Source organism: Chroicocephalus ridibundus, chromosome 3 (genome assembly GCF_963924245.1).
Source record: "Chroicocephalus ridibundus chromosome 3, bChrRid1.1, whole genome shotgun sequence".
Taxonomy (NCBI): Eukaryota; Metazoa; Chordata; class Aves; order Charadriiformes; family Laridae; genus Chroicocephalus; species Chroicocephalus ridibundus.
The window spans coordinates 65,942,630-65,960,159 of NC_086286.1; the positions used below are offsets into that span (position 1 = coordinate 65,942,630).

At 37.8% G+C, this 17,530-nt stretch overlaps 1 protein-coding gene across 2 annotated transcripts in view; it reads right to left on the reverse strand.

Annotated features, from left to right (window-relative positions):
• Positions 1-12,507: 12,507 nt before the first annotated feature.
• Positions 12,508-17,530, reverse strand: part of PDE7B (phosphodiesterase 7B) — a 179,836-nt gene continuing 174,813 nt past the window's right edge. For both annotated transcript variants that reach the window (XM_063329534.1, XM_063329535.1), the window contains one exon: positions 12,508-17,491. In XM_063329534.1, the coding sequence (XP_063185604.1) occupies positions 17,274-17,491 (218 nt within the window). In that variant the 3' untranslated portion in view covers positions 12,508-17,273. The remainder of the gene's footprint in view (positions 17,492-17,530) is intronic.

The window sequence follows — 17,530 nt, forward strand, 5'->3', positions numbered from 1 at the left end:
TTGTTTAAGAGCACTCTTAAAGTTTTTTTCCCTGGGAAACTCTAAGAGATTTGAGTTCTCTATCAGTGATCTTCCCATTACAAGGAGACTAATAAATACAATTACCTGAACTGTTGGACTATCGCTGTTTGCTGACAAAGTCCAATAAAACACAAGAGCTATCCAGTTACTCACCGCTTGTGAGGAGCAACCGATAGATAATCCATCGTCTCTCTGCGTAGGTACAGAGATTTTGGGGAAAGGCACAGCAGAGAATATGCAACAATATTTAATTCCATTGAATTGAATCTATTCCTCTATTGAATTCAATTCTATTGAATTGAATGTATTCCTCAATCTATTCCTCTTTTCACAAATTAGAAGTGAAAATCTGATGCTTATATTGCCCTCAGTCAATGGCATGATTTGATTTAGTAACTTTCATTTATTTTAAGATGCAAGTCCTTTCTACAATTCTAAGTGAGAAAATGCAGCTTTTTTTTCCTGAATAGCATTGTCCTCAATATTAGTGTGAACATTTTTGTTTTTCTCTTGGGTATGTATATTCATGACACTTAACACATTTGGCATCGAGAATGTTCTGCTATGTAAAAGATTGTCTTTTGTATAGTTTCACTGGCATTTGTGAAGAATAGCTTGATAACACTTTTATTTGTTTAGACGTTATGATTATATAATCTAATTTCTTTTATAAGTAGAAACAATTCATGGTATTCTTCACTGTAGTGTATTAGCAGCTTATTTTAAAATCACTATTAGAATAAGTTACCCAATATTCAAAAGCAGGTGGAATGTCTCAGTATTTGTGCTAAGCTCCGATGTGGAGCAGTGGTTCCTTTAGGAATTTGATGCAGCTTTGAAGGTTTGCTGATTCTCTTAAAGTTTTAATGACAAACCTCTAGAATTTGAAAACTGGTAGTGACCAAAACTGTAAAACCGAGCAGAAATTTTACATATACGTATTTACTTTATCCTGCTTTATATTCTTTGTTTTTCAGTGCTAGCACCTGCCATCTCATAAACTTCTGCTCACGTGTCAGCTCACAGGCTGTTCTTTTCCCTTATACCTTGTTTGGGAGAACTATTGCCGGATACAGAAAATGATTCTTGAAACTTCCTTGAAGTGTTAGTCTAGGCATTAATTACCAAATTCTTTCAAAGTGCCTGTAAGTAAACTTTCATAACTCAATTTGTAGAGTCTAAATGGTAGCCAAAAGAGATTTACAAGGCAGTTAATAATTATCAGGGCACTAACTCCTGCTAAAATACCTGCTTTTGTGGTTTTATTTGAGGCTTTAAAATACTGAACTGATTCTGTCTCTGAAGGTGTTTTGAAAGGACATACTATCCTTTCTCAGTTTCATTTTGCAGCTTATACTTTTGTTAATTTTTCCTTGCAAAACTGTTTTGAAAATCTTTGTTGTGGATAAAATTTACACAAGGTGGATAAGTGCTTTTAATTTGGTTGTATCTTTGCAGTACTTACATAATTAAGTATAACTTAATAGTGAAGCTATTGTATTGTTTCTTCGATAAATGTACTCATTTTTTTCCTTTCTTGCCTTACTGCTTGTATGCAGCATCTTATGTTTTGTATAATTGATATATTGCAGTTCTGTTCCATTTGGTTATTTCACCAGCCTCTCTTGTCTCAATATTTCTTCCTCTGTTGGTGTAGTCAGACTCTCTTGGTCACTATCTCCTTCAAGATTCCTTCAAGGATTATTAAGAGAGAATATTAATCCTCAGGGGATAAAAGAAATAGGTTAAAAAGAAGAGAGGAGGTATTACAATAAAGCACAGTTGAACCATCTGGTTTGTCAGCAAGTCCCCTGGCCTTGATTAACAAATGTTAGTTCTGTCTCTGAGAAACTGGAAGTAAGTAAATTCCACAGTGGGATATGGGAGCTTCCCTCAGAGAAACTCAGTGTACTTTAAATGGTCCAATTTCATTTCAAAGATTTGTACGGGAAGCATATAGCTTGACTAGAAGGAACAGGATACCTGTTGAAAATCGCCATTGTATGACGAGGGAAAATTTTCATTATTTTTAGAAATACTTTGTTGAAGTACAAAGCTGAAGTTACTATAAACAGTATAGCAAAAAAGGGCAGGTATTGGATAGTAAGTATAGAAGAGATTTTGTAAGGAAAGGAGGAATCTTGTAAAGTCATAAAAAATAATGCATGTGTTGTGAGAAAGAAAAACTTGAGTTATGTTTAAAAAAAACCAAACAAAACCCAACCAAACAAAAACTCCAAGTCATGAATTAATGTTTGCATCTGTAGAAATAATTCTGCTTTTGTTTCTTGCAGTTTGATTGACAAATGGGAAAGACACAATCTGGAAGGGTCTTTCATGAGCTTTTTCCTCTCTTGTTTGCAAGGGTTTCAGTGGTTTATAATGATGTACATCATGCTCCATAGTTACACTTTGGACCAGTTCATTTAGGGGCCCACTGTCTAACCGCTGTGACAGTTTTAAAAATACCTAAATTATGTCGTGGCCAAAGGCTGTCCTTCTACTTGGGAGGTACTTCGTCCATTTCAGTATTATTTGCCCACATTTCTTATAAATTCTTTTGCTTCAGAAATATTTTCTCTCATTAATACCAATCACTGACAGAAATAATTCCTATTTAGTATCAGCTTTCAATGTACTTTTTATATCTATAACTATTTGTCAAATAAATGTTTTGCCTGTCCATCTGTGGACATGGATTAATGAAATAGCTTTCTATACGATAACTGATACTAACCCAAATGTCCGTGTTATTTAATTTATGTTGGGACATCTCAATTTTTAAGTGACATGTAAATGATCTTGGCATGTGCTTAACAGAACAAGAAGGAAATGACTGAAAGTCACTTAATTGTGAATATAAATCCTAATCCATTCAGATGTATATGGAAGCCCCTAAAGTAGATGTTTGAACTTGCCACCCTAACAAAAAATTAAGATTCCAAAACCTTCTGTGTTGCTGAAGAGATCTTTTTCTTTACATGTTTTGTACTTGGAGATTGGAATAGTAGTTTCATTGCAGTATCACAACTTTACTCTCTTTTATCTAGCTATTATTTAGCTAATTAGCTGAGAGATTTTTGATTGTGCTAGACATTAGTTTCCATGGTGTTCTCTGTTTAGAGGATTAGTTCTAATAAGCAATTTTAATAATCAAAAGGCCCTTCTTTTGACATTCATTATTTTCCCCAATAATCCGGTCAGCAGGATCTCTCCTTCTGCAATGGGAATTTGATTACTTTTTTATGCATGTTGAGAGAAAAACAATGTGGTGCTTTTGTTCCAGCTATGTTTCTAGTCCTCTTTACATTTTAATTTCTGCTTACATTTTTATTCAGGCCATTTGCCTGGAGGGCTGAAGGAGACTTTTAAAAGCAGATTATTTACGTATGTGAGCAGGAGTGTTTAGACTCTCATTTGGATTGTTACTGGGATGGAAGTATTCATACCTCTTGTTTGAGCCTAATTTAGGCTTTTAATTTCAATGGATCAGAGAACCAAAAGCAGGAGCCTAAATTCCCTCTTCAGGAAACAGAGAGGTAGCAGCACAGTGTGCAGGGGTGGCATTGGCACTGGTTGCTGCAAACCCCTAATCAGCAAAAAAAGTCTTAGAATAAAATATATTTGAAAATAGTTGATATAAAGGGCCGATAAATTCTGCAGATGAACTGCATGTATTTAACCACCAGAGAGCAGTGTTATATCAGATCTATGCTGCAAATCTTAAAAGTAATTTTGCTTTGTCTAATAGCAAAATTTTAATTCCTTTATATTTTTATCTTTTTAGTGGTACTTACTAAACTGTAGAGGTATGCGTTTCTAAGTTACTAGTGTTATATATATTTATGTGTATCTGGCTTAGTAAAAAGTCAACACCAGGCTAATTTATTCTCTTACCCGCAAACTAAATCTGCGACTCAATTTTCTCAAACATTTAACATCTAGGAGAACAGACAAAAGATTTTGTCGTGAGTTGGAGAAGAGCTTCATCTGGCAGTGAGGTTTTCCAGAAGAATTATTCTCTCATATCCCACTTAAAATGACTGTTGGAGAAAATTTCTGTTTGTGGTGCAATACACACATAATGAGCGTTCCCACGGAATTGTAGGCATTTGTGTAAATAACTTTAAGGTTATACAAGTGAAAATATACTGCTGCTTGCTGATTAAAAGTCAAAGTGACCATCTGGCATAAAAATTCACATTTTTCTTTCAGGTAAAAGATTATACTCTGCTCCTGTAAGCGTATGTATTTTTTGCTCTTCACATGTAAACAATGACTTGAGTGTGTTTAGGTGCATTCATAAAGCTGAGTAGGTTACATTTGCAGGGTTGGGTGAGGTTCATCCTTCAGTAACGCTTCTGCATAGCCATCGACTTCAGTTGGGCTGTCGGAGTGGAACTAAAGGCAGCGTTTGGCTACGTATTTTAAAGAAGGAATATCTTGCCCACCATGTCACCTTGAACTGTGGAGAAGTTTTACATTTAAGATCTCTGTTCCTGCCATCTGTGCTTCCTCTTTAGTATTCTGTGTTTTACTTAATGGTGAAAGTTAAACTAGATTGATTGTTCCCGTTTCTCTGTTTTACTTTCTAGTTCTTACGCCGTAACCCAGCAGCTGTATATGCTGGGAGGCAGTTGCCACTGAGCAGCAGCTGCTGGTATAACAGAGGAGTAGGAAGAAATTCAAAGTAAGCTTAGTTTTAGTTTCTTCACGTGTTATTGTTGCTTTACAGTTGTTTGATGCATTGTCACCTTATAGTTTACAGCCTGTGAGTATTTGTTTTGTTCTTTGATAGTGAGAGCTGTAGGAATCTGCGTTAAAAGGTTTGAAATAGCAGTATGCATCAGCGAGGCCGGTTGTGTGCTCTTCTGATGAAGTGAGGGGTTTTTTGTCCTTTAGAATACTGCTTTTTTGTACGTATATTCTGTTGTTTCTTATTTAATTTTGTCTGGCTGGTATTTTAGTCGTCTTTTTCCATTACACTTTTCTGGTAGGTGTATTGCTTGACTTATAGACCACATTTGACCGTCACCTCTTGGGGCGGGCTTGATAAGCCAGGCTGTTTTTGTTGTGCTCTTCCCTTGCTTTTGAGGAAGTGTTTCTGAATAGAGGTCAAGCTCAATCTTCTTGTTTTTAATTTTGTTAAGGTAGGAGCTGCCTTACCAGCATGTACAGTGGGAAAGTAATTTGAAAGTCAGTATTTTGTGATAGTAAAAATAGCTACTTTGAAGTTGGGCTTCGATTTGACTCAGGTGAAATGCAGACTTTACCAACAACCCCTGCTCCTTATCTGCCCATTTGACCACTCAAATGTTTTTCGTCTTGTTGTGTTTGTTTCTTATGACTTCTGTTCCTCTCATATGTACTGTCTGCACATATGTGAATTATGTTAAGGTTTTACTTGCTATGTTTCTGCAGGATCTCTTTTTTTTTTTTTAAACTTGTAGTAATTCTTCAGTTCCATTGTTTCTCAGTAGTGGAAAAGTACTCCGAAAAGTAGCCTTTTCTTTAAAATTTGAAGAGTATACTGTATTTAGTATGTTAGAACAATGAGGCTGCTAGTGAGACTGATCTCTACCAAATAATCTACTCTATAACCTAGGGTCACTGATACCATGATTTTTGAAATTGAGTTAGAATTTTGAAGTCACAAATAAAAGAAAGAAATATTAACATATAGTGAGCTAAATAAACAGAATTCAGGAGAACCTGATTCATGCTTTGTAAGCTCTTGGTGCTGTTGCTAGGAGAAAAGCATGTTAACAGTTCTCTAAGCTAGTAGTTGCCTGGGGAACCCGCAGAAACTTGTGCTATTTCTACACATCTGTACAAACCCACAGACAATCTTTTTCTTCCCTGTGCTCCGCTTTTCCCCACCTCTCTGGCATAATAAAAGCCATGGATGAAGGAGGCTGCATCTTGATGGTGGAACTGAGTCCTTTCTCATTCTGCAGCATACAGGTGTCCCTTACAGTAAAGACCCAGTAGCTTTGAAGAAAATGGTGTGTGGCCAGACCTTGACTGAGCGCAATAACCGTGAATCGTTGACCTGATATGAGTTGAGGATCATGAATGTCACACCCGGTAGTGGTCACTGGCACTTCCATTTGGAAATTGTTGCTGTTGTGTTGCTTAAACAAGAATCAAAGTCTCATGAATTGGATAGTTTTTGGGAAAAGTGAAAAGTATTTACTTCAAGAAAAGCAGGATCATTAATTACTACTAAAGTAATTCTCTAATGGAGGAATAAGTTAAACTCTGCTTGCTAGAAAAAGCTTTAAACTGAGGATGGTTAAGGAATTTGAATCTGCAAGTTGTAAAGAAGTTGACCAAAGGACATATCTGGTCTTTAATATTCACTTTGAATAAACCTTAAAGTAATACAGGAATTCAGAAAATTATTGTGACATCGAAGTTTTCTGTCTAAGAAAAGTGGGGTAAACCAGGTGACTATAGGTCAATTAGCATGTATTAATTCTAGGCAAAAAATCTGTGTGATGGGATCCTATTGCGTATTTTTAAATACTTGGATAACAGGGGTGATCTTATGTGACTTTATTGGAAAGCAGAACTTCTAAATCATCTTTGACAAAAATAGCCGTATTGGAAGAGTGTAAATTAAAATATAGCGTTCATATTATCCAAAAAGTATATGTTAAATGGATGTAGAACTGATTAACTAGCAGATAATAGTAATCATTGAAAGGAAGTATTTCTACTAAGGTTATAGGGAATGGTTCTAGGTTAATGCAGTTTCATATTTTTATTAATGAAATAAGTGATGAAATTTGTGGATCATTAAAAACAGAAATTACATTGTGAGAAATAATGAAGATGGGAATGATGGCACAAAGCCATAATGATAATGCCATAGTAAGTTAGGTCTTCAGAAACAGAGTATATTCTCGTACAGTCTGTTGGAAAACTATAATGGAGTTTTGTTCAAATTTATAGGTTTTGCTGCTGTATTCTTTCAGAAATGGAAAATCTGTTTTCAGTGACCTGATTTGTCTGAATGCATGAAGAGGGGGAAAAAAAAAAGAGGTATGAAAAGCCTCTTTCTCTGACAGAGAGAAACATAATACTAACCAGTGGCAGGAAGTGAAAACTAAAATAATTTAAATGAGAGTGCGTTTCAATGATGAACATGACATCCATGGTGGGAAGTGGTGACTCTTTCTTACTTATTTCTTCTCTGTAGTAGAACCCAAAGCCAGTTCTACAGTGAACCAACTATGGAATGAAACAAACAAACAAAACCCTCCTATGGCTTCTGATATCTAGGTGATCAAGGCTTATTAGATGTGAAAGCTCAGGTCTCCGATATATGAAATGGTTAGGGGAGCTTTCTACCGGATTTTTCTTGGCTGAGTTACCTTTTGGCAATGGTGCCTTCCTTCTTTCTCACTTACATTATTTTCTGCAGAGCAGTTTTAAGGTTTGTTTATTTTCTAATGTATTTATCACGTGTTGTCTTGCAGAGACCACTTCTTACTAAAGATACTAAATCTTTTATATTTCAAAAGTACTTTTAGTTTCACAGCAGGAGGAGTCTGTGTTACTCTTGAAGGTGCAAACTCCTTGCTGATATTCAAGCTTTAAGAAGACTCTATGCTATCATGGATCTCAGTAAAATTTAAGTTTGCAGAAGTGCTGTGCCAGCTGAAAACCGACATCTGCATTATTATATAAGATGTCCCTGAGAGTAATATAACACCCACAGGCAAAACTTGAAGCTGTCAAATAACTCAAGAGTGATGATGTAAGTTCCCCCCTTAAATTAATGTCACTGATGTACCAGAAAGAAAGAACTGCAGTTGGCTTGGTGAAGGAGTAAACTCTTTCCCCCCCAAAACCCGGTAGAATGTACAGTTTCTTCTAAGGTACTTCTTAGAGCTGATCAGTTGACTTTTTCCACAAAACTGTAGAAGTTTAGCTTCTTTATCGTTAAAGTAAATGCTCTCCTTTCACATCTAGCTCTCTACAGGACCTGTGGAAATTTTCTTCTTGAGCTTTGAAATAACACGAATCTGTTACTAAATTATTTGTATTGTGAAGACTTGTGGTAGGAGCAGCGTTGGTGTCCCTTGTGGGGCCCTGGTCTAGAACTAGAGCGCTCCAAAGTGTAACCACAGTGCAAATAAATAAAGTCCACCTTTAGCTAGCATTACATGTACAATGTGACTGTTGAGTGGTAACAGTCAAAATGCCAGGTGATTTTGTTAGCAGTTTATATTTCAAAGCCTGCAAACATGTAGGCCTCTGTAGTGGAACTGTTCAGAAGGAAAATGAGGGCTGTTGGTAATGCGAGGTTATATTGTGATACGTTTGGGTCTCAGGCAGATGGAGGATTTGGCAAAAAAGACAGCTGAAGTTCAGACACTTTTCCTACACTCCTTCCTAAGCAAACGTTAATCGTAATATTTTTAACTAAACTATGAGTCTTTAAAACTGGGAAACCGAACTGTATACAATAGTCTCCTAAAAAAAAATTAGGTTTCATACTGTTGTAAAATGTGCTTAATAAGAAGTGTGACAGGAACTGAAGCTGACCTGAGACTTGGGAAAACGTTTCTCTTGAAATCAAAAAGCCAGGTTTTATTACAATAAAACCTCCATAGTTTTAAGTAGGCGAAATTCAGAAATGACCAAGGAAAACAGAAAATAAAAAGAGGGTTGGAAGTAACTCTTCATCCTCTGTTGTGTCCTTGCACACGAGTGCTTGCTTCCACTTAACTCGGTACCTTTCTGAGTTGTGGCAAAGTCTCTTAGGCCCCTCTCACGTCTAGGTGACAGCAAAGCCTCGCTAGAATTTTTACTTGCTGCGTTCTCCAAGTGAGCTGTGAGCTTCTTGCTATGGCTCTCTTGCACAAAATGCCCTGCAATCTTCAACCTTTCTCTCTTCCAGCTCAATCCAGAGCATTTCAGGGAAGGAAGAATTCCGCCTTTCTTTTGGGGGCGAGGGCAAGCCACTCCACTCTTTAAAGTATGTAACGTATGATTGGGAACATACTAAATAAATACCATACTTCCCCAAAGTAAATTGTTGTTGTCTTGCTTATGACTAGTTGGTATCTTTGAGAAGTTGATCATAATAAGGTGAGCAGGGGGCAAGAGATTCAAGAAGGTAAAAATGGGGGCTTGGTGATCAGTTTTAGTCATCTCCAGCTGTGACTCCTGAGACAGAGAGCACCAAGGAATTGCGAGGGTTGACTGCAGAAGGAAGTAGACTATGCAGCTCATCCAGGTTTCTTCCCTTCAGTCCACAAATACCTTCAGGTAACGTAATTAGTGTATGTGTGTTATCTTAGGATCTACCGTGAAGGTAAACGTAGAAAGTGTATTTGCTATGTTAGAACTTTTGTATGCACCTTTATACGCTTAAAGCAAACAAGGTACCAATGTCAGTTAGCTGTTTGGAGTAGCTGAAGTACCCATCCAACTTCACTTAATTAATTATGTTTATTAGTTTGTTTACTATCTGTCTCTACATAGGCAGTCTTCAGGTAGCAGCATTGTTGAGGAAGGACTCCCTTTAATGTGGGAGTCCGGGCAGTTAGCATACACAGGTGCATGCGCCTTCATTAGGCCTTAGTGCTTCAAAGCGCGTGGTGAATAGGGCCAATCCTCAAAGTTGCTTGCAGGAATGGTAGAACTGCTAGTGTTGACTTTTCTGCTGCATTGAGGGGAAATGTGTTGTGCATAGGTACCATAGAAGGCCGTGGCAATGTCCTGAAGTACTTGTCATATACGTGGAACCTCGTCCCAGGAAAACAGTACATTTTAAACAAAGTCATTCCACTTGTGTTTTGGACTCTCAGATGATGATACTAATGGTTTTTTTCCCCTCCTTCTAAAGATTTAATTGAAATATATTTCTCCAATGCAAAACATGAAAGATCCAAAAGAGTCATCTTTGGGACAATAGTTTATCATTCTTGTTAAATCTGTCTCTGAATCGACTGTATGTTTCAGTACTTCCTATTTTCTTTGGATTTTGATTGCCTGAAGCTCTGAGCTTGTCTCCAGATGCTGATAGGTCGTGTTATTGAAATAAGGCATGTGTAGGGGTAGCTCTAGATTTTTCTTTTTGGTAGCTATATTTTTTTAATAAATACGCTTATGTATGAGGTAAGCTCATAGGAATCCTCTGCACACACGAATAAAAACTCTGGATTTGGAATGTAACAGCTGCTGACCTGCATGGATAGGTCATGAAAGCGTCATTCTAAACAAAAGGTTGATTTAAGTCTTAAAGTATGTTTCGTCCAAGATTAAGATTTTACTAATATTTGGTTGTAACTTTGAATTTTCTCTTTGTTCATACAAAGTTCAGTCTTCTTTTAATTTTTGCTATGTGGTTAAAGATTAATGTATTCTTGTGGCAGCAACTTCCACATGTATTGCTTTACTTTGTTTTACCTGTGTTTTGATTCAGGGAAAACAAAAGCTCGCAATTTGCCCAAATGTTAATTATCCTACAGGTGGTACCGATGAAGCTACAATCTTTTTATCCCGTCTTTCCTTTCTGGAGTTTTTTTGTGTGATTCAAATAGCTTTTTGCCACGCTGCTTTGCACTTCCCACTCTTGTACTTGCACTTTCTAGAGAGGGGTGATTAGTATGAAAATTAAGGCATAGAATTTATCTCTGGGTGGTAGGGAGAGGTGGAGATAATAGTACAACTCCTCATTATCCCTGTTTGTGTGAATTCTAATACTCCATTTTAGTTACAACTCCTTATGACACCCAGGTCCCCTTCCTAATCTAGTACAATAATTTAGAGCCCTGTAGGGTATAGGATTCAACTCTTCTCTCTAAAGTGTATTACCATAAAATGGTCTGACATGAAATTCATCTGCTGTTGTGATACTTCACTTTGTGTGTTTAGGCCTACGTGGCCCGGCTTAGACAGCCAAGGTAGTTATTAGGTAGTGGTGCTGCTGGTGACAAAATTCAATTGTCACGGATGGAGCTGTTGCATGATGTTTAGTAAAACTCTGCCCGAGACCCAAACTAGCCCAGGATATAGTAAGGTGATCCACTGGTTTTAATGGCAGAGCAAATTTAAGCCCTTTCCCTTCTATCCTGTGGTTCATTTTCTGTCTGTCCCTAAGTAGCTGTTTGAGACTGTACTGAACACAACGTCACCGAAAGATTGAGAGGTGCAGGAGTGGGAACACCATAAGCCTGCCTTGTTGCTAAAGCCAACGTATTCTGTAACTACAGCCATGTCAGGATGGAGAGGACTGGACTGTATTGGATATTTGAGAGACCCAGCCTTCCTCACCTTTAGGGAAAAGGAGTGTCTATCACCTAAGTAGTTGTTTGTCATGTGCATATTTTATTGCTTCTTTTCTTGATGAATAGTTGTATTTCTCAGATTCTTCACTTGAGCTTTAAGCCACAGTTAAGTCTTTGGCCAGGATAAAAGAATTGCCATATTATTTTTCTTTTGCTATGAAGTTCAGTGATTCATTTCAACATGCTAGTCTACATTACTTGCTTTGAACTATTGAACATCAGCATCCATACAGGCTGTGCCTGTGCAGAGTAGGAAGATGTATTGTTAGCTGTTCTTGAAAATAACACCATCACAATACCATCCGTATATAGGACAGACCTTTAAGGGGCTTCATTCTAGAATTCATTCTACAATTCAGCTTGAATTTGGGGGACACGTGAAAACACTTTCTGATTCTGAAGGGTGGTTTTATTATTTTAAGAAAGTAAACTTAAATATTGGCTAAATAACACTGAAACCAAATATATTTCCAGATCCTATATTCAGTTCAATTGCAGCATTTGTGCTGCACAAACTATTGTGAGTGTTGTTACTGAAGACTTCTAGGTACAAATAAATTCTGGCTCTAGAAATGTATCAAAGTCAAGAAGAGGAGTCCCTGCAGTGGCAAATGTCCATCAACGATGACAGGTATTTCTCACTTAGAGATACTTATCAGCGGAGAATGTCAATACTTCTCATATTTTCAATTACACTTCACAGGCCTCATGTTGCACATATCATATATAACATGGTCCTCAACTGAGAAATAAGAAAACGGATATTAAAACTGACCAATTATATTATGGAAAACTAGTTACTGGAACTGAAACAATAGTAAAAGACAACTCCTGCTTCTTTAAATACTTAAATAGGGAAATATTCTCCCTGGGGCTTGAAAATCCTTCTGCTGTATGCTTATGAGAAAGATACGGAAAGACTTGTCTTGCTGGTAACTCCATTTAAATTCCTACAGCAGCGCTAAGGGTAAGAGAAAAGTTCTTTTCAGAAACAGTGCACTAGGAAAGCGATTATTTTGTTGGTAGGAAGGAGAGGCAGCGGGAGGATGGATGCAGCAGGACTATTCCTGCTTGGTCAAACCAAAATGTCTTCTGCAAACTAAGGAGATGCTTTCAATCAGCTGTCTCTACCAAAGAACTTTGGACACCTCATTCTTCTTTTTTTTTTTTTCTTTTTTTTATTAGTTGTCATTCTTTGACATGATGAATACTTACAGCAGTATGTTAAAAAAGATACAGTTAAGTCTCTTGGCATCACTGCATAGCAGTCACAGCATTTTCACACAATCTAGTGCTTCCTTTCAGAATGATGCATATGGCATATATACGCACATATGGGGGCTGATTCTTGGTCCCAGTGAAGAGGGTGGGACCCGTGTTTGGCCCATAGAGTTGTATAAGATATGTGAATATGTATATATAAAATGCTTTACAATAAACATGACATATACAATCTTGAATTCAAAGATAAGCAGAATATATTTTACATCCGAGTCAAACTTATGCTCTGCACTTAAAGTTTATGTACCTAAAATATTGGATGGATTATAGAAACAAACAACAGAATAATAGTTTGCACCAATCAAAGTAATTTGGATACATATTCATGGCACGAGTTTGCCTTGGGTTTGTATTTTGGGGTGGACTTTTTGAATTTGCAGGATCTTAATTCAAATTTAAGTATTGATTTTTTTTATTTATTTTTTTTTGGCGGGCCATATGTGGGGGGATGGTGGCATCAGGAGGGGAATGGGAATATTTCATGGACAACTCAGCTGAGTGCCTTAAAATATGAGGCTATAAATTGTGGCTGGTACCCGGATTGATACCTGAAAATAAAATTGTAGCTACTTGGAGTGTTTCTCCTTTCTGAGGAGAGTCCATTGGAAGGGCTGGTATGCATTCTCTCTGTTTTGTTGAAAACTTTTAATAGAAATTTCAACCACAGATTGGAAAAGCTGGTGAGAGACCTATGCAGTGTGAAAAGGGTTTAGCTCATTTACTGTGGTAGCAGCCTTGTCACTGACCGTGCAGGGAGACTGATTTATTATTTTTTTTCCATGAAAACCAATAGTTTACACAAAAATAATTGGCCTGTGTTGTAGATTAGGTTACCTACAACTGCAGATTAGGTGGGTTTCTTTCCTCCATAGATTCTACTTGATCTAAGCTGCTCCTCTCACTGCTTGTGTTTCAAAGGTACACTTTTTCAATAGTCCTTTTTGCCCCTGAAATGCTAACCCTCAAAAAACCCAAAGGTAGGTAAAATCTTTACTTAATGAAAATGCATGTGTATGCATTATTTTAACCGGACTAAAAGTTTCCCTTATCACCACTTTCTTTTACTGTTATTATTATTATTGTTACAGTTGTTTAGGTAGAATTGTCCTCTTTGATGGTAGGAAATCTGCATTGAAAGAAACTAGGTTTTAATCAAATGCATTGTATTTGTGGGGCATAAAAGCGTTGTAAACTCCTGCTTCTAGCAGTTTTCTACTTCTTTCCTTAACTTCAGAATCTTTTAGCTGCACTGGCCCAGTAAGAAAGAAAAATGTTGTACAAGGGCTGTTGTGGCTGATGATGATAGGGCTGAGAAGACAGAAATCTGTATTATCTGCACAAATGTTTTTCTGTTCTGTGCATCTAGCGTTCTGTTGGCAACCTGGGGAGAAATCCCAGTACAGAAATGTCCTCCAAACTAGAGAATAACAAAAATGTATCATATCAACTGCATCTACTGAGCACTGGTGCTGTTGGATTGGCTGTATTGGGTATGGTTTGGCTTCTTCTATGGGAAATCAAATGGTAACATTCTGCGTTAAATACGACCCCGGGGAATCTTCCTGCCAGAGGCGACCTTTTCAGCACGCTTTTGTCTAGAGCACCGGAGGCAAACTGACCCAGACCCAAACTTGTGTAATGGGTTTGGCTTGCAAGTAGAGAAGGATTTCTGGAGCCACCCTAAACCTATTTCAAGCATTGTTTCATTAGACAAGGTGGTTTGAAATCTCGCAAGTATGCTCAGTGCACCAAAACCCCCCACAACCTCTTCATTTCAACAGCTTTTCAAAGTTGGGAAGTTTTAACCTGGTAAGAGCAGACTTCTAATGGATCCTGTAAGCTCTAATTACAGAAGAAGGTTTTGGTTTTATTGCAGGTATAAGAAAACTTGATTTGTACCTAAGCTTTCCTTTTGGACCTATTTTCTGGAAGCTCCTCAGAAACATCTCAACAATGTATCTGTCAAGAGCTTTTTATGCTGCTAGACACCGTGTTTGTTTAACTAAACTTCAGAACAATTTTAAAAAAATTCTTTGAATTAGATGGAAAATGGCTTCCATTTCTTAGTAAAAAGACAAAACAAGGGAAATTATATCCTTTTGTGTGTACTTAAGTGCTTCTAAACAGCACATTACACTGCTCATGTAATGTTCTAATAATTGTCCTAAATCTGTCAGGAGAAGGAAAGATACACCTAAAAAGCTGCAAAGCGGTGATGCTCTTGCCCCCCCTCCCCCCCATCAGGTGGTTAAAAAGACATTTATGTCCTGTAGTTAGAAATAATTTTATTCTACTATGACTCCCTCTCTTTGCTTGTTATGGTACTTCTAATATGTGAGTCGCATTTAGAAGAGGGAGGAAGAAGAATGTTTTCTACTGCTTATAGCTTACAAAGCAGTAGAGGAGGCGAAAAACATCGTTCTCGGGATGCTTTGTGTTCTTGTAGTGATTTCTGCCTTCCCACCTCACTGGGTTTCAGTCTCTTTCTCTGAAGAGACGTGTCCAATGAATTAGTAGAGTGAAACATCTTTTACTAAAACGTAAGCTTTTTATTTACCTTTAAACATATTAGTCACCTTTATGAGCATGACCGCTTTGTCTAATCAAGCCAATAGTCGCTGTAATTGAGAAAAATTCTACCTTATCTCCCCTTGCACTTTTATGAGTAAACATTATCTTTCTCAAACACCAACTTCTTAAATAGCTCGCTCTTTGTTGGCCTCTCCAAGGTATTCGTGTGCAACCATGATTATATGGTTTTTCTTTTGTATGTTTTTTTCTTTTGTATGTTTTTCTTTTGAAAAACAGCTACGTAGGTTTGATGTGCTGGGGGTTTGCAACAACACTGCACTTTACCTGAATGCAATTAATTTTTCTGGGGGCAGGGGAGAGTTGGGCAATCACTTTGGTACAAGGCAGTAGTGTCTGAGAATACAATCTCATTAAAACGATGGAAGCTTAAGGAAAGTTGTATAAAGACTAACTCGGCTGAGGTTCTCTGTGGCACAGAGAAGGCCATGTATCTTTTACAAAGGTGAGACCATAGAAAATTCCTCAGCTGCTGCAATAGTTAAGACGATTTTTCTTAATGGTCTGGCTGCAACCTCTTTTTTTTTTTTTTCCTTCATTGAGTGAGACTGATCTAAAAGTCAGTTGAAGTATTTTTTTTTTTTGTAATGAAAAGAAATATACAAATGCATTTCAATGCTGGCTATCTAAGGAGGGAATGTGGGGAAAAGATCAGCTACACTGCAACATCACTCGAGAAAACAACTGGGCTCCAGAACTATTAGAACATCGTGCTTTGTAGATCACTAAGCTATTTAATAAAAATTCACGCTCTTGAATAAACGTTAATCAGGTTGAACTGTCAAATTACATGGTGTCACTGTGGGTTTTGTTTTGTTTTTGTTTTTGTTTTTTTTGACTTAAAACCTCAGGCTCTGTGAAACGTTTGCCTAGACCAAATGTGCAAGGTGCCATGGATTAATAACATGGACCCATATGGAATGTGTTTGAAGTTTTCAAGAAGTTATCCTGCAGACTTCATTCCTTAATGACCTTTGATACACCTTGGATAGTGGAAAGGCAGTTCAGAATCGTATCCTGTGATCATATGATTTTGGCAGCTATCAGAAGATGAAGGATGCTAAAAGTTAAGGCTTTTATCCACAAACAATGGTGTATATTAATAAACTCTATACCATATTTACAAACGCTTCCTCTTGTATTAAAACTAACAGTATTCTGTTCACAGTGCCAATGTTTTTACAGGTAGCAATCCCACAGTACTCCAGTATTTTGGCATGGGAATCAGTAGCGCTTTGTATTTACAGAAAATGTACACATATGAATATAAACATGTTACTTGAAACAGTACTCAAAAGATAGATCTGTTCGTGTTTCAAAGGTTTAGACTGTACAACACCTTCCCTTCGGCTGCGAGGGAATGCTGTTCCTTGCAATGAGAAGATGCCCGTCTTTTATCCAAAGTGGCATAAAAATGATTACCAAAATGAGCCTTGTTACACTGGAGATGTGTATACGGAGAGTAACTTCAGTCCAAGGTTTATAGATCTGTTGTTTAGTGCACAGAATACAAAAGTTAAAAAGGTTTTTGTTTTAATTACTAAAATAACCAGACTCTCTCTGCCCTCTATGAGCGCTGTCTCACTCAGCCAGTGTCCCCTGGATGCTGAAGATGCTGGTGGTTTAATGTGCAGCCCAGCTGCCAGCCTGGAAACCGTATGGAGCTCTGGGCCTATATACATATGTCACAGTATGACTCGTGGTAAATGAATATATAACCAAGAATGCCTCTGTCTCCCCTGTTCTCTCAGTAATCCTCCCTGCTTCACGGCAGCCGTAACCGGCCCGGCTTAAGTACTGCTGACTGGGACTCTGCATTCAGGCAGTTCGTGATCAGAAGTGACGAATGGCATCAGGCATGCGCAGAAGGAAGAGAGGGGAGAGGAACGTGAAGGAGATCCAGAAAGGAACCCAGCAGAACCGTGGGCTTGTTCGTGAGGACCCTTACAGCTTCTGCTTTGCTATTTCTTCCCTTTCCGCGGTCTTGACAACAGGCTCTGAGCTCCCCGGGATTTTGCTTGCTGCTGTGATCAAGACAGAGATAGCAGTGCTATAAAGAAAAGTGCAAAGCTGCCACTAAGGAGTCTCTTCTTCATTTAAAGTCTGTTCTTGGCTGCCAGTCACTTGACCTGAGTGGTCATTGCTCCTACTACTGCTGTGTTGCTTGTGGAGCAAACTCCTCCACTTGGCCTTGTTCCTCCTGAGATGGTTTAGCATGTTTTCAGATAGGGGGGTATCGCCTGTAAACTGGGCCCACCTCTCAAAGAGCGGCTCTACGATGTACGTCATGAACCCTGGGGAAACACACAAAGGACAAAGGGTGAGGAACAAAT